At 39.3% G+C, this 17,994-nt stretch overlaps 1 protein-coding gene across 1 annotated transcript in view; it reads left to right on the plus strand.

Moving 5' to 3' along the window:
- LOC146439229 (spermatogenesis-associated protein 7 homolog) overlaps positions 1 to 17,994 on the plus strand; it is a 47,005-nt gene that overhangs the window by 20,583 nt on the left and 8,428 nt on the right. The window contains exons 5-10 of the mRNA XM_085054828.1: positions 9,912 to 10,033; positions 11,355 to 11,857; positions 11,951 to 12,011; positions 13,195 to 13,259; positions 13,876 to 13,947; positions 15,344 to 15,401. Coding sequence (XP_084910954.1) covers positions 9,912 to 10,033; positions 11,355 to 11,857; positions 11,951 to 12,011; positions 13,195 to 13,259; positions 13,876 to 13,947; positions 15,344 to 15,401 — 881 coding nt within the window. The remainder of the gene's footprint in view (positions 1 to 9,911; positions 10,034 to 11,354; positions 11,858 to 11,950; positions 12,012 to 13,194; positions 13,260 to 13,875; positions 13,948 to 15,343; positions 15,402 to 17,994) is intronic.

A 17,994-nucleotide genomic window follows, 5' to 3' on the forward strand; every position in this document is an offset into this window, starting at 1 on the left:
GCTAGTTACTAAATGTGGAGTGCTTTTAAAACCTTGACATTTATTAGAACTTTGACAGATATGCACTCTGAAGCCATATATTTTCTTATCTGTTCTCAGTGCATACTCTCAGATAGGTATAACCTTGTTTTCCAAATGTGTGAACTGTGTTGGATTTTTCCAAATGTGTGATCTGTGTTGGATACCACATGTTTCAGTGGTAGGCTGAAAAGAAAATTCAGGTCACTTGGTAGTGATGGAGACATACAAAAACCTATAAAATTAAAAGACTCAAACAACTACAAAGATTAGTTCTGAGATGCCAGAAGAAAATACAGAGTGCAATGCTTTGTTTCATTTTAAGAATAAACACACTGCAGATAAAACACTGTAAAGTTTCATTTTAAGAATAAACACACTGCAGATAAAACACTGTAAAGAATTTGCTAATACTTCCCATAAATAAATTGCACCATTTCACAAGGTATGGGTAGTGTTGCACTGCAGCTTATGAGCTGTACAAAACGTGAGATGTACAGTGTATAGGACTTTCTCCTGAAAGTGTGCAGGTATATCTTAGATTTTCAATTGAAAGCTTTAGAAGGACACTGTTTTAAATTTGTTGCTTCATTGGGCTTTCTACCCTTTTAGATTTCATAAAGTTATCAATGTTGTGGTGGGTAAGAGTGCCATTGAATTAGCTGGTTTTGTTTCACAATAAAAAATCTTCTAATGACCTTTAAATATGGTTTATAAAGAATAGCAAGTGCCAACTTTCATCAATTTGTGTGATTAAATAGAATAGAACACACTATTCAGCTGGAAGGGACCTACAATGATTATCCAGTCCAGCTGCCTGACCAATTCAGGGCTGACCAAAAGTTAAAACATGTTACTTTGTTCAAATGCCTTCTATATACTGAAGGACTTGGGGCATCAACCACCTCTCTGGGAAGCCTGTTCCAGTGTTTGACTATCCTCTTGGGAAAGAAATGCTCCTGGATGTCCAGTCTGAACCTCCTCTGGCACAGCTTTGAACCACTCCCACATATCCTGTCACTGGATTCCAGGGTGAAATAATAGTTGTGTCCCTTTAATGTTAAATTAACATTCGAAATTCTCTTGAAATTGCACAACTTATAGCAAAAGTTAGGGAGAAACAGTCAAGATAAAGCTTCCTGGGTAGTCACTTCTCTCCAACACCGAGCTGGCTTTGTGGTAGCCATAAATCTGCATCTCCGATGTTCTAATGTGAAAAATTGAGGGCCATTTTTCAGCTTTCATTAAAGAATGGAAACATGTGTCTGCCCCCTGCCTTAGGAATAAGTATATTAACTGGAGATGCAGCAGAGTTCAGGAATATGAGATATATAGTTCATCATCACAAGTGTTCTTGTGGAGATAAAATTAAGCAGAGGTGTTTTAAGAGTCATGAGAACAGCATGATTTATGAAATTACTGTGAAAACAGGAATTCCTTGGCCATTCCAAGTGTCTGTGTAGGAGGATGTTTACATTTCTTACTCTCAGCAGAAGGTGCACTTCCTAGAAAGAGCATCTAATGAGTATGGAAAGAGGATAAGGTGTGCTGCTGAAGGCACCAGTGACAAGGTTTCAGAAGAGCATCTCAGTGATCAAAATGAAGAACTCATGTTCCAATGGAAATGTGAAAGTTCGGGGGGAAAAAAATATTTTATGAGGCATTGTTTCTATCTGAACAGAGGGGAGGAAAGTCAGTGTAATTTTGTTTGAAATCAGATATTTAGTTATTTATATAAGACTGAGCCTGAGACTCAAACTTACCAGTGGCACCTAGAAGGTCCTCCAAACATCTGTTATTAGGGATTAATAATTAACAATTGCAGTTAAGCAGTTGGATTACGTTTTTGGACCTCAAAAGCATAAGACAACTCTAGAAGTCTCTTCTAACCATTATTCCCATGCTACTATGATGTTCTGCCCCCGATTCACAGAGCCCAAGTTTGAGTCAGATCTCCTGAGGCTGATCAGCTCAGCGAGGGGAGAAGAAACCTTGGCTCATATACATATGATGCTGCCCCAGATGAGCTGGCAGAAAACTAGGAAAAAGCACTCATGAAAGATTAATCAAAACCAGCCCTGAACAGGAGATCTATAAAGGTAACCCAAAAATCATACAGGAAAATGAGCCGCCCAAATCCTTAGTTAATCCTGCAGTTCTGAAAATCTCTTACAAAAGCTCAGCCCTTCAACTCAACCACAGTCCATCAATACAGGGAAGTGCAGTGGCCCAAGGCACTCTGCCCTAATTCTCTTCCTACTCTCCCATTCCAGGAATGAGAATGTCTCCACCAAGGGCTGTTCTTGTATAATTTTTTTTGTCCTGCTTTTGCAGTATCTGGTCTGCTTACATTAGCAGGGTATTGGGTGTCAGTCCAGCAAAATACACAGATCAGAACAGTGAAGCTGTGCTAGGAAACCGTCAGGTCACTCTAACCAAGCTAAAGAATCTCCTGAAGGAAGACTTAAGGTAAATCTGCCTCTCTGAGCACATTTTCAGGTGTCCACAACCTTGGTCCTAGGACAAAGCCCTTCCGTCTCCTCTCTGTTGAGGTACAACTTGATTACCAAGTCAAGATCAACTACCAAAGACAGAAAGATAAGCTTTTCAGACCACTGTATTTCTTACACAATTGCCTGAACTTTTAAGAGTTCAGGATATACCCAAAAGGAATTATGAGTAATATTGTACATAAATACATGAGGCCATGTGACTGTTTCTTGTTCACCTTTTGGGAAGTGTTGATCATGTAATTTCTTCATATGCTGTGACTCATTTTTATAAATATGAAACCCAAACATACAAACAAGTGTGTGCAGAAAAATATGCTTTAGTAATTGGAAAAAAGGACTAATAGCTTTCTCTAAGAGGAATTTTATTTTCTGTGTACCAGCAGAGTATTTAAGTGGTTAGATGCGGCACATACTGGTCTTTTTATAACCTGTGTTTTTCCCTTTATAATTCTCTGCATGAGACAGACATTAGTCAAAATAACAATTTCCATTCAGGTTTTAGCCAGTTTAAAATGAAGTTGCTTTGTGATTTTCGAGACCATAACACCTGTGAAAAAGAACAAGCTATTTCTCCTGACCGTTCAAAGACATACAAAATTGCAGAATTTTCTCCACTTTCTGTGAACAGTCTATACAGTCAATTATACAAACATAATTTTACCCTTGTAGATGAGAAACCTTAGTTGTCATGAGTCTTGGGAAACTGAACAAATAATTTAGCAATCAGTGAAAATAAATGTCTTTATATAGGCAAACGTCAATTTTCTATCGTTGCAGGTTTATGGAGCACTAGTGAGCTGGTTTTTAACAATAAGTTTTGCAGTCTGTAAAAAATAGATGCTACCATCACCCTCACAAGAGAGCTGCAATGAAGGGACTATCACATGTGTGGCTACTGCATCATTCAGCTGTTATCCATGATTAAACAACTTGTCTAGTTCATAAATTCTTCTTGTCACACTATGAATCCTACACAATGCAGGCAAAGCCATTTGGGATCTGAGTTCCTTCACAGTAGCCACTGCACATTTCAAGATCATCTTCTGGGAGTATCTGCCCAAAATGATGCCCCAGCTAGAACAGAGTAGATGAGTGTTGTCATCCTCTTTTACAGGGAACAAATTAAGACACCAGAGATTAATTAACATACCTGTGATCACTCTGGAGCTGGGAATTAAAGGATAGTTTTCCAAGTCCTATTACAGAGTTTTAATCACCAAACAATCCTTCCCATCAGTTTCAGAATCAGTGCTGTTGAAAGGAGTATTTGTAAAAAAGGAAGAAGAGTGTAGTGGGAGCTATTGGAGGATGTAGAGAACAGGAGTCTTGTCACAGCCATTGTGCACTGACTGTTTTAACTTTGTCTTCTGCTGCCAAAGGAGAAAGTAGCAATCAATCTGTAGTTTAAACAGGGGTGAAGCATCTTGACATTTCTCTTGTACACCAAATTCTGGAATTCCTTACTTATACTCACTAAAAGATTAAGAAAAACAAGAAAGACCACTTTCCCTACATAAGTAAAACAAACATCAAATCTTGTCTTTGCTCAACTAAGAGAAGAATGTTCTCTCCTAATTTTGGTGACATCTACACAGGAATTGTGTCATGTGCTGTCAGCTCCATTGACAGCCCTGATTTTGTTAGTAGGGCAAAACCAGTTAGAGAAATGTGGGTTATGGCCAAAGGTTTCAAACAGATCAGAAATGCTGGAATGGGTGATTTGTTGTGGAGAACTGATTACTTTGTGCCTTCCTACTGGGAAAATTCCTGCTGCTGTCAACATGAACACTGACAGTAGCAAAAGGTGCAGAATTTGGCACATGCTTTGTAAACAATGTGGCAAAGAGCAGCAGGCAATGTCCCTTAGCAATGCTTCCTGGCTTTACCTGGTGTTTTGGAGACTTTTCTTCCCTTTTAAAACTATTGTTATCCACTCACTTGACAGCACTGAAGAATTTAAATATTGCTGAAAACAAATAATGCTGAACCAAACCTCAGGGCTTAAAAAACACCTGTGTCCTGTAGCTTTATGTGCCAAAACAGGCTTTTCATAAGGACAGCTAGCAAAGAAAAGAGCCTCTGAAATCAAATCTAAGCATTTGAACCACTGGCTTCTGCTGAAGGAGTGGTCTTGTTTGCACTGAAATGCCAAAATAAGCAGTTTCCCCATCAAAAAAACTATTACCAGCGCAGACTGGAGCAATTGGCTCACAGATGTGAACATCACAAGTAACTCTCTTTGTATCCCTTTGTATTGCACTGGCCAAAAATCTGATACTGCGTCAATTAAAAATAGCAGAAAAAATTGAGAAAATATGAGGTTTTGGAGAAGTTGATAGGTGATTTGGGATGGCTGCACATATCTCTGAGTTTCACAGATACAGAAAGAATAAACTGCTGTGGTTATAATAAACGTTTTTTTCCCTAAGTCTTCTCTCCATGCATTGATATTTTAGAGTTTTGGGGAAAGGACTCATATGTCCAAACCTTATTTGTTTACATCCCACTTCTCATTAAAGTGTTCTCGTTGCCTTGCCATGAGGAACATATACTTCTCCTTTAGGATGCATTTGTATTGTTTAATTTCTGTTCTGTCTATAGGTATTCCTAGGCTGGAATAAAGTTACTTCTTAACCATCCTTTTGAACAACTAAATACATTCAGTTCCTTAAATCTGATGCTATGGAGAGTGGTTTCCAGAGTTCTTCATTCTTGTGGCTCTTCTCTGCATCCTTCCCAATTTGTAAATGTTTCTTGACTAGCAAACTTTTAAAGCAGGATATATAATTCCAGCAGCAAAAATCCACCTGCTGAGAAATAGAAGTAAAGGCTCCCTGTACCTACACTTGAGGTTTCCACTCTTTATGGGCAATGGTATCATGCTAGTTTTGGCTCCACTGTCACTGTGGGAGTTATAGGCAGCTGTTTGTCTAGAGAAGGTATGAATTTTTTTTTGTGACAGATAAGACTCTCCTTAAGTAAGAGCTTGCCTTTTCACAGTGGAGATGTTCCATTATCCATGCTGTAAAGTATGCTGCTTCCCTACATCTACATCACTGGGCAACACACATCATTTTGTTACAGTAAACCATCCCTTTATTATTCATGAGTTCCCAAACGGTAGTTGTTCAAGCTTTATGAGAAATGATTTTATGTTTTCTTTCAGACAAATGAAAGAAATAATTTAATATTACAATATCAAATATGATCCTCGCTTTAGAAACACCTGCTAATTATATTTTCAGATCTCCCAGTGCACCAATTTGTAAACACCTGCAATTTTGTTCTAATTTCTTAGTCAAAATGCCATGCAGAACATGAAGAACAAAGCCAGGGATCTCACAGAAGCCTTTTAAACCAATACCTTTATCTCACTCAACCACAATCAAAATCTCCCTTTTTCCTTCTCTAGTTAGTGTGGTTTTGTTTTTAACCTTTTTGTGTGGTTCTGCTCACATTATTTACTTCATGTGAGTTTTGTGACAGCTTTCAGTTGCTATGCTCAGGACTGGCATTCGTTTACCAGTTTTGCTCTTCTTTTTTCCCCGCAGTCCTTTGAAACTTCCTTGTTGTTTCAAAAGCCATCAGGAATTAAACATCAGCCAACTGTTTTAAAACTCTTGGTAGGAATTAAACCAGAACTCCAACTCTGAGTCAAGAATGAAGGCATGAGTCAAGGTGTGCATTCTATTTCTAACTATAATCACTGAGTTTTGTAATATCTGGTAAACAACTTAAAGGGAGCCTCTTCCAGCCATATATCCCATGCTTGTATTTGGGCCGTAACGATCAGCCTTAGACCCAAAAATAACCTTCTGTTTTAGAAGGCAGCTGTGCATGCAGCCTAAGGTGTTTAATGACCCTTCTTCCTATTTAAGATAAAGATAAGTTGAACTAAAAGGCACTGGATTTAAAAAAAAAACCAAAAAAACAAAAAAAAACAGGTTTAATTTTTTTCCTTCAGATTAACCAATATTATTAGCTAAACTGCTTCTACTATGTTGAGTAAGTTTGTGCCCACTCATTTTGTACACAGGACTTCCACACAGCAGCAAAGGAAAGACAAGGTGTTTTATCAAATGGCAAGCAACAAGAACTGCCAGGAAAACAGAGTGGGAGCTATAGTATCTGATTTTCCTGTGGTTTATAGGTTACAACCAAATCCCTTTTATTTTCTCTGGATTTCTCACATTGACAAGTATAGATACCAGTGCAAGTACCAGTGAAATTGCAGTCTAGCACTGATAAATTAATGCCTGCCGCAGCAGGCAGGACAATAAATTAGCAAGCAAATGAGCTTAAGAGAAAGGCTGTTGAATACATTTGCCTAACTCCTGCACTGGCCACACTGCATGGTTCTATTCTCTGGGAAGCAGTTCAGCCAGTTCTTAAACTCTTCAGCTAAGACATGAGATCAGAAGGTGAGACAGGGCTAATTTGTGCTTTTCTAAAAGAAAAAGCAAAAAGCCCTAAACATCCTGCAAAATTTGCATGTAATTTTCTGTTTTGTTCTTGGCCATTAGTAGCTGGTTTTTTTAGAAAGTATTTGGAGAAAGGCAGAATGGACAGGTGGTTGTTTTCTCCTACAGAGAAGCTGTAGAGCAGGGCTGGAAGGTGTTTAGGCAAGTAAATCCTGTGGCAGACATGTCAGCAAACCAGGATGTGCTGCAGGACCCCTCAGTCAGCATTACCTGACTCTGGCACATACAAAACCCAATGGGTGAAACTATTAGGAAAGGGGAAGGAGAGTTGCTATGAGACATTCTGCCCAGGAGCTTTTGCTAACTCCTCAAGACACAAAACTCTAATGCACTGGAATAGGACTTATTTGAATAGGCTTGCTGCCATGTGGCATGTTTATAACCCATATTTATAGTCAAAATATCAGTGAAATACTAGACAAAAGCTGTTTAAAACCTGTGGCTCTTTGACCTGGAACATTTTATTTTCTTGCCCTTGGCAAGGCTTGCTGAAGGCTCAGCCATGCCTTGAGCAGACAGTTGTTTTCCTGCCTCACCTGTGCTCAGACAGAAGGGAGGAGAGACATGGATGTCACTTTTCCTTGAGGCTTCCCAAGCCATTGGCACTGTCCTGAAAGAAACCTGTTACTGGTGGCACTGCTGCACAGACACCACACAAGGTGCCTTGCCTGCTATTTTTCACATGACTGCAGAAGGCCAAGTCTTTAATCAGAAGGGGGGGGTCCTTTGATTGGGCCCTGTGAAAACCCAGATAAACCGGGAAGGTATTAATCTCTGCATGAGCGCGACTGAGCAAGTACATTTTGTTATTTGTTCCAGTGAGTTGTATAATCCTGCTTCCCAGTCATCCAAATAGGATTTAGCATTGTCAACATGTTTTTCTTAATAAGATGATGCTATGAATTCATGTCTATGCAAGACTGGAAAGCCAGATTACATGCCTCGGGAGACCATATATTGGTTTTAGCTGTCAGTGAAAGCTGGTTTTTTCAATGAAAAGGACAGAGCCTTGAGGCCATCTTACACTGTGCGATGGTGTGTCCCACATAAGACCCCTCCCAGACTTTGGAAGAGCCATCCATTTAGAGAAGGATGTTAATGTTTTTTTTAATTTTGTTTTTCAAAAAGTTTCAGCGGTTTCTTTTCCAAAAGAAATAGCACTTTAAGACTACCCAACACCCTGTAACCCTCCTGTTAATTCAGAAGTGTGCAATACTAAATACATCACAGTGCATCTCCCCATTCAAAAAACTCATCTTTAGCAAGTGCTGGTCTGCCAGGTTTCAGGTGTTATTCTGTGACACTATTAGTGAGATGCCCTGCAAGTACACCCCTTCCAGTGCAGGAGCTGTTGCTTCTCATCAGCAAATATTTGCAACATATTGTGAGTGTAAGTTTTAGGCTCTTGCCACAACAGCAGTGTAAGAGGACCCTGGGCTGATCATGAACCAGTTGTGCATTTTGACAGGAATAAGTCATTATTAATCAAGGTATCATCCCACTACAGAAGTCACATTTCACCAGCCCTCCTGAAGCTTTTCCAGCCCTCTAGCATTATGTGTTTGAGGAGCCTGTGCAGCTGCAACCAGGGTGGGGGGAGCAGAGCACATTTCTTTGCTGGCCTGCCTGGCAGTATTGACATGTGCTACCATGTGGCAGAACTCCATAGGATGAGGAAATTGTGACAGAGCTGCATTTTCAATTCAAAAGGCCATATGCAGCTTGCAGGACCTCAGTGAACCCCACTTTATTGATATTTTATGTGTGAGTCCCTAGTTTCCACTAGAATTTGGGGGATCCTATTTTTTAAACATCATCTACAAAGAGAAATGTGTTATTGTACATCAGCATATCCTTTCTCTCAGAGCTGTGTATGGAAGAAAGACAACAGGTTAAAAGGGTTGAAAATTTTTGGTCATGCACCATTGCTGTTTGCATTGCTACAAGTAAGGTTCTGATGAAGGATGGTGAATTGTGAGAGGCTTTGCATTATACATGAATACACCCCTGGGCTTCTGTAATCTTGGGTAACTCATATCTGCTTCTTACTCCTGTGTTTTCTTATTATTATTTTATATTACTTAATATATAGTGTATTGCATATTAAATTATATAATATGCTATATAGCAATAATTATTATAAGAATAAGTGTTCTTACTTACACTATCACTTGCATATTTTCAGGAAGATCAGAAGGTCATGAAATCATAGAATGGTTTGGGTTGAAGGGGATCTTAAAGATCATCTGGCTCCAATCCCCCTGCCATGGGCAGAGACACCTTGCACTGGATCAGGTTGCTCAGAGCCTCATCCAGCCTGGCCTTGGACATTTCAGGAATGGGCCATCCACAGCTCCTGTGCAATGCCAAAGGGCTGAGTCAGTTTCTGTTCATTTTGTGTGTGAGGGACTAGAAAAAGGGTCACCCCACTCTACTCAGCCTGAGTTTGACTAATGCAGAAAGAGGAATTTCTTGGCATTGCAGCCTGCACAGACCACAGTGGCAGCCTGACTCTGGTCTCTCAACTCTTGGTACATAGACTTGAATCCTTACTCAACTGCCTCAGCTCTTGTTTTGACCTGCCTCAGCTTCTAGGATAGGGGAAAGGATGCACAGGACGGGAACAAAATATTACCATCTTCTCTTATCCTTCCAGTAGCTCATTGCTTACTGTGTGAGTGATGTAAAGGAGTCCTGGTTCACAATGGCTTCAAATTCATGTGTGTGCTGAGCAGGGAAGCAGCAAGAGCAAACTGTAAAAGGTAGAATGATTGCCTTCTGTTTGCTACTTGGTATTAAGAGGAGACAGAGTGATCTTTAGTGGCAGAAAAGAATGAAGAGCAATGATCTGACCATTGATTAATAGGAAAAGATTGTATTTTCATGTTTACATGTACAGACAAGGACCAGCAGAAAAGAGACAGACTAATTCAAGCCCTTGAGAAATACAAGAAGGGTCTTGTACACCATCTTCCTTCCTCACCTTTCAAGCCCAGAAGTATTTCACCAAGCCAGCAGAAGGTATGTGGTGTTCTGACAACATAGGACCTGTCACACAGGTGGTAGTGAGCCACATCAAAAAGCCCATTTTCCCCTCAGTTAGCTGTAGTCTGTGGTGGGGGGTGTGCCTGCAGCACAGCAGTTATGTGCAAGTCTGTTCAGAGTGGCTTTTTATAGTCTAGTCAAGCAGAGATAATATTTGACTCTCAGTTGGCAGCTGTCCTCCCATCAAACTGTTTCTGTCCCTACATGGCCTAGAGTGACAGGTACCCATGCTATGGTTATGTGTACATGACTAAAATGTGCTCAAGAGAGCACAGTGTTTTCAAGAGAATGAAATCCCAATGTTTTTCTGAGTATTCTCACACTTTACATTGTTTTACACTATTCTCTGAATTCTAAAATGTTACTTATTGGTAAAACCAATACCCTAAAGTAATTTATCCTATTTCTACATATTCTGCCAGATACCAGAAAGTAGACAACCTCATAGTAATGTCAGCAGACGAGTTCTTCACCAAATTCTGCCAGTGGACCTCACCTCAACAGAAAAATCTGTGCAAAAAATTTTATTCTATCATAGTACAGAGTCTCTCTGGGTCAAAAATTCCTCAGCAGACTATATTTAGATTGTAAAACTATCTATAATTTGAGAATCATAGTGGGTTTACCACTAGATTCCCAATGATATTGTTTACAGACATCATCCAATTCAAATGTGCATTATTTTGATTTGTAAAATCTTGCTCCCAGTGAGATAAATAGCAAAACAATGGGCCACAATCTCACCTGTGGTATTTGTGAGGAAAACAGTGGCTCTGATTGACTTCCTACTCATGAGGTGGAGCCATGCTAACACCTGCACAGGCACACAAGGAGAGAGAACAGAAGATACCATTGAATAAGCACTGTGAGACTGCCATTGAGTCATCACTTCCATAGGTGATAATACACAATACCCAAGGAAGAAAAGAGTCTCCTGCTCTCCTCTGTGAGCCCTGGCAAGCAAAATGGGATTTCTGTAATTTCCCAAGACTATTCATCATTAGAAACCTCAACTTAATAAAGAGAAGGAAGGAGAAGGAAACTAGGAAAAGGACTGGTTAATTTGCTCAAGCACAATGGCAGGGTGGCCTTATTGCTAATTGTGGTTCCCAAAACTGAGCAAGCCATTGACACCACTTAAAACCAATTGAGCCAGTTTGAAAAGATTTTCTTGAAATTCCTCCTCTGTAAGCTAAATTGAAGAAAGTATTGTACTTAGCAAATCCTCTCTCAGTTTTCTGTAATTCTCTTACAGTTCTCCATAACTTTTCTGTCAGTTTTGTTCTTTAACTTACAGACCAACTGGGCACTGCTGGAAAATGGTCACCCATTGTCTGGTCAGAGCAACTATTCCAGGACAAAGAGAGAGCAGCCCCCCTCTGCATCACATCAGGAGGTCACTTCAAGGACTCTGATGCCAGTTCCTGCTGCAAGAAAGACTATCCCAAACACAGCTCCATGTGCTCTGTGTCAGACTCCAGTTCACAGCCCTAGTGCCCACAGATCATCTGCTTCACCACTCCTGCAGCCCCACGTGTCTTTGGGCAGTCACAACAGGAAGGAGGCATTTCAAAACTCTGTTCATAAAACCTACTCTGGGGACCTCCTTGATAAACATGCAATATACTTTACAGACAAGAAGCAGTGTTTTACCCCTCGCATCTTAAAGACATCGCATCAACCTTTTCTTGTAAAATGTAGATATTATAATCCTCCTTCCAGGAAAAGGAGCTCCTCCCTTGGCAGACCATCACTTAAATCAGCAGGCATCAACAACAAAAAGAAAGAAAGCTTGCACAGGTACTGACATCAATGCTAGAAGTTAAGCAATTTTTGTCTTCAAGTACATCATTTCAACCATGACTCTTTCTCACTATGCTTTTAATCTTTCAGATTTTTAGAGGATGCATATGTGAGAACACATTCTGCTCATTTTTCTCAGCAGCCAGATGAGGTTAGTGTACACAACAAATTACAAAGAGAAAAGGGCAGAAAACACTGTTCATACACAAAAGTTGTCCTGGTTACATGGAAATGGACTGGATAATGGATTCAGTGGCTTTAGGAAATACATGTTAAGAGCAAACCCAAAAATTTCAAGTATCTTCTAAGGCTGCAATTAATAAATTCAGCACGCAGGGCTAGATAGGGTCAACAGAAATCCGTGAATAAAAGAGGAACAGCTAAAGTAACTGGTCTCTCTGGGAAATACAAATGAGACACTTTATGGTGTGGAAAACAGTGTATCCCAGCACAAATCTGCTCTACTGAAAGCAGAGCTCTTTCCTACTTGACTGAACTCTTGCCTTTTGGTTGGTTTACAGCCTTTCATTCCATCCAAATAATAACAGAAATGTCTGGACAAAGTGCTATTCACTCAGTCCACAGTCACTACTGTAGTATGCCATGCAAGATTTTTTCTGGAAGTTGCACTCCATTAGTCATCTGGATTTTCAAGATGAATGGTGGATTGACTTAATGAATTTAGTGCACTTAAAAACAAGGGCTGCTTAACAGTAGCCAAAGCCGTGCATGATAGAGAAGTTCTGTATACTTCCTTGGCCTACATGCCTCTTTACAGAAGCCATGCTGAATTTCTACACAGCTCAGCCAAGGCATCACAGGCATGATTTGTGATAGCTCTGTGCCTGATAATACTGTTTCAGTCATTGTTCCAACCACCAAAACTTTCACTTAACAATATTAGCAAGAGAAGCTCCTATTCTCATTTGGTGATATGATCTGATTTTTTAAGTCCTCTTTCAAAGAAACAAATGTATTTTTAATGTCCTTCTAAAGAAAATGCTGTTGTATTTGTGTGGAATCTGCAAAGATTTTCAATTTTTACAGAAATTCTGATTTTCTTTATAGCATTTGCATGAAGTCTCTCAGGTTATACAGGCTGATTTCCATTTCTGCTAACATGAACCTACCCAATAATAATACTTTTTCATTATTTACATGAGTGATTGACACCCAAGACGTTTATTTTACCATGAGCTTGCATGTGATGTAGTTATGATTTTTCTATGTTGTGAAATCAGATTATTTCCCCTGGTACTCTGAGTGGAAAGACCTAATACAAAGAGAATTAAACAAATTATTTACTTTTTTTCTTCTTTTCCTTTTTGTGGCAGAACCATGAATGGTGGAGTCATGATTCTGAAATGCCACTTTCTCCAGGATTACAACTAGAAGAACTGTAAGTCAAATGTTTGTTTGTCCATTTTAACTATTTCCAAGATTCAAATCTAAACATTGAAGTAGAAATCTAGTGGAAAATTGAAAACATGACACAAGAGTTGATTACCAACAGCTGTATGCCATGGTGAGTAGAGGAATCCTATTGAGAATAAAGGATTCAGCTGCTTGCTTGGGAAATGTGGAATTAGAAAGTTGGAAGAGCTTTTCTGGGTCATGCCACCCCTCTAACTGTAGGCAAGCTAAATATGTCAAGACTACTTAATAAATAACCAATATTAAAAGTAATTTATCTTCTGATACCTACACTTCATTCATTGAAAGAATTTTTAATTTATTATCCACAAAAGGCATAGGTATTCTTGATTAATTAATGGATTCAAATACTATGGGAGTTGATCAACAGAACTGTCAAAATCAGTCATTTCAAAACATACAAGCCTGAACAGTAAAAAATGCAGACTAGTAAACAGATCTAGCACTTTAGTGTAGGTTGGCAAAATTCTTTATCTGAGTTAATTACTCTAAAACTACTGCCTCGTTAGATGGTATTGTAAACTTTATTTTTATTCAGTGAATGTTAAAGAAAGACACTGACAGCTTGTGTGTTTGTACAGAGAAGAAGAGTACCTTTGTTTTCTCCAGGATCTTACAAAGGATATTTTGATCAGAAATTGTTATCAAAAAGAGTAAGTGCTTTCCCTTTAATATTTTTTCCTTTGAGTAACAAAATGTTGACAAAACAGTATAAAGTAGTTTTAATGAGAAAAAAGTGTAACTCTGATTCAGTTTAATTTGATGAATATTTTTGTAACTGCACTGTATGGGAGTCATGATTTAAACTGAGTAGGCGAACAGAAAATACTTTCAGCCAGCCTTGTGTGTCCACGGGCTTCTTATAGAAACATGGAAATACCATATTACCTGACCCTGTTCTCCAGCTCATTCCCTTCTACAGGATGGTGATGGTTATTATTGTTACAACAGTCTCATTCCAGTTCCCAGCCAAACTTGAGGTGGCAACTCAGGGAGCTACAATGAGTCTTCCCAAGAAAAGTTCATCAGAGCAAGATTCTGTGTTTAGAGTTCTTCCTCCCTCCTATGAAAGTGAAATAAATAAAGGCAATGATTGCTTTCTTTAGGATATGTGCACTCTCAAGTTAATGACCCACACATAAAGGTTAGAGCCAAGCACACCTCCTGCTGCTTGTGTCTAACTACAGCAACCTTTCCTGGGCTCATGTTCAGTACATTCTACTAGTAATACAGAACATTTCTAACATTTAGAGAGCTGTGATAAACCACAAGTCTGTTTATAGCCCTGCTGAAAGTGACAAAATTGGCTGCCCCTTTCCTATGCAATTTCTTGCCTGCATCTTAATGGGGGAAAACTCCTCCTTTGACAAAGGATTTAACCCCAACGTTTAAAATTCTAAGTGTTTTGATGCTAGAGAGGTGCCAACCCCCCAAAATCAATCCAGCTCAGCCTGACACCAGGGCATTTCTCTTTCAGTTTAGAGGACTGGAGTTAAAATCCTTAAATCCTTTTTTAAAAAATATAATTTAAGTGGCCATTGACACAAGTCATTCGTTTGTTTCCCAAGCAATCAGTTAAAGGTAAGAGCTACCCTCCTTCCCTCTAGGTACTTTGGTTGTCAGACAAACATACAGCCCAAATTACAAGTGTTTCCCTTAGAAGTTACTAAGGAAGAGAGACTTAGGCCCTGTAAAAATACAGAGGAGGGTGATTATATTGTGGTGGGGAGAAACAATACTCCTATATTTTTATTAAATGAGGAAGAAGAAATTAGAATTATATACATGGAAGTTTTTCCCTAACAAAGCTCCTGCCAAACTGCATGCACTTGGAATGAGAATATCCAACAACCTTAAAATGTTAAAGATTTTCGTTTTTAAATCCACTTACGGGTGCAGGGGGAGGGGATGGTGCAAAAGTGGAAAGTTGGGATGTATTTTAAGTGATCTGAAAAACAGGCTGAGTAGTTATTTTTCATTTTGAAAGTATATGGCCCTTGAACAGTTGAGGTTTTTTTGCACTGATGTTCCTTTTTCTGTTTTTTTAAGGGCATTAGAAGATGTATTTCAAATGCACATTAAACATAAGAGGCATAACCTTGATGAGGTGAGCAAAAAACATCTAATATTAAATATTCTGTCACCTCCAGTAGAAATGTTGTACATCAATGCTGAGCAACAATTTATGGCAGATCACCTACTACGCAATTTCAATAAAAAGCAAGGAGAAATTCCCTCTACCAAAGCAACAGTAAGGATGTTTTCCATGGAGGACTTGTAAAGAGAGATTTTTCTCTATGTGTTTGTGTATTGCTCTAATAATGTTTCTAAAAGACAGATAATGTAGTTAACATGCAGAATGGCTTTAATCACATAAAACCTGTTCACAAAGAATTTCGCTGCTGCACTTTTTTGCTGTGACTGCTATTTTCTGGAATAGACCAGCAAAAGAGACTTGGATGCTGTAACTAGATCCAGTAAGAAGACCTTGTGTTTTAACAGCTTGCATTTAGGAGTTTGGTCAGCAGAGCAGAATTTAAAACTCTAAGTTCAACATTCAGGCTCCCCAGGTGGTGCCTGCTGAGAATTATATACCTCAAAACGCTTGTCAGGACATCTCCCATGCTGAGAGGGAAGTGGCCTGTGGAGAGACAATAGAAAATTGTCTCTCCCTAGGCACAAATACATGGCCACAGTCCTCTCTCTCCTGTCTGCAAGTTTGACACCTTATTTAGGATGAGCAAAAGCACATTTGCCTGTGTTAATCCAGGGTTTAGAGCTCTCTCCCGAGAGCAGGGCTCATAACTGCCCTTTGAAAAAATTGCAAAGGCACTGCTTGACTTTTAAAACTCAGCCACAGAGAAGATGGCATTAGTGGAGTTGCCATTATCTTTGCTGTTATCCCAGACTGGTTGAAGCATTTGCCCATGAAACAGGGAAGGCAGATTCCAATGACCAAGACCCAAATCCAACACCTCATGAGCAGATGGCTCAACTGGGCTTCTGAACTAGTTCCTCTAGGTTAGATTGTAGGAGAGAAATGGGAGACATAAGCACTGCAAACTGAGGCTGCAGTACTCATTTAAAAGGCACTAGGTTTTCTCCTTCCCAATAACTGATAACATAAATTCCTTCTTCCTTACAGACTCTGAATTAAAGGAAAAAAATGAGATAAAAACACATTCCCAAGGGCCTGTTGCAGAACTGTGAGCTGCACAGAAGGTGCAGAAGTTCACTCAGAGCCCTCCTTGCACTACATTCCCTGATGAGGGTCCCTGCCCAGTGCACAGGGCTTGGGGCATGGGTCTCTTTCATCCTGTGCTTCTCTCATGTCCCACAGGGAGCGAGCTTGCTAATTCCAGCCTTGAGAGGAATTTGATGCTTGAGTTCCCCTATAGCTCTTATTTTAAAGGCTTCTACACAAAAATACATTTGGTCAAGGGCTTTGCCATTGCATCCCAAAGCTCATATTGCTGCACCAGATTTAGGTGGGAACATTTCTGAGGAACTGTCAGAATGTTTTTTTAAACAAACTACCTTGGCTAATCTGTTTCTGCAAATTTGTAACCATTTAGATTTATACTTCTTTCAACACTAGGCATGTGGGAGTTGTACAGATGATTTACACATTGAATAAACAACAATCAAAGGAATTATAAAACAATTAGAATGCAGAATGTTATTTTGTCTTTCAAAGTGCTGCAATTAGGGGAGAGGTGGTGTTTTCGTAACTGTTTATTTGCTGGACTGAGTGACAGTCAGTAGGTGGAAAAAGTGTTTAGGGAATGATCTGAGTTGAAATTAGTGAATTTTAAGTTGGTTTTGTGGGGAAAAAATCAGAAGCTGCACCTCAGTTTGAGAGGATATGTATTTTACATCTGACTAGAGGATGCTGAGCATATTTTTAAGGTCAACTGTTGCCTTAGAGATAGAGCTGAGAAACCTTTAATAGGAAACCAAAGGTACATGATTGCTTCCAGAAGGATGAATTTTCAAGCAGTAGCAGATTTCTACTATGTCCTACTGCAACATGTTTGATATCTAGGAACACGTTGTTCTGCACCTGAGCAGGACTTAAGCCTGGTGTCTTCCCCTTCAAAAATACTGACAGAAGACTTTAAAGAAACTCAGAAAAGAGAAATAAAATTGGCTGAGAACTGATGCAAAGTTTTTTGTTAATCACATATTTGCATGTTTAGCCATGCATCAGTGAAAGGAAAAAGAACCAAACTGCCTGTGTATACTAGAAGAATGCAGCACCTACAGGAGAAAGAAGTATTCTTTGGAAAGGTTAAACAAGAAGTGTAAGCATAACTTACACCAGGAGAAGCTTGTGAGCAGTGACATTTATTAGACCAGGCACAGTTCCCACAAGAAAAGTAATGGAAGCTGAATCACTTTGAGGCTTTTAAAAGTGAGTTGGCCAGTGGATGAAAATTAATTCCATAGCGAGTGGACTTTTGTCCTACAAAAATATATTTTTCTCTTTTATTTTGTTGTCTTCAAACCAAACTCTTTTTATTTACTATCACTGCTTTCTGGACCAGACAGACAAAACAAGAAGATGGAAACACATGTCAAGGTCTTTGCAGTGTCTTTTTTTCACCCATACTGGATGCCTGCCAAATTGTTATTTGGGTACTTCCTTCTCTGGGCTCTGCTCTCCTGTGTGCTTGCTATCCAAAACCAACACACTGCTC

Source organism: Lichenostomus cassidix, chromosome 3 (genome assembly GCF_008360975.1).
Source record: "Lichenostomus cassidix isolate B80296 chromosome 3, HeHo_3.0, whole genome shotgun sequence".
Taxonomy (NCBI): Eukaryota; Metazoa; Chordata; class Aves; order Passeriformes; family Meliphagidae; genus Lichenostomus; species Lichenostomus cassidix.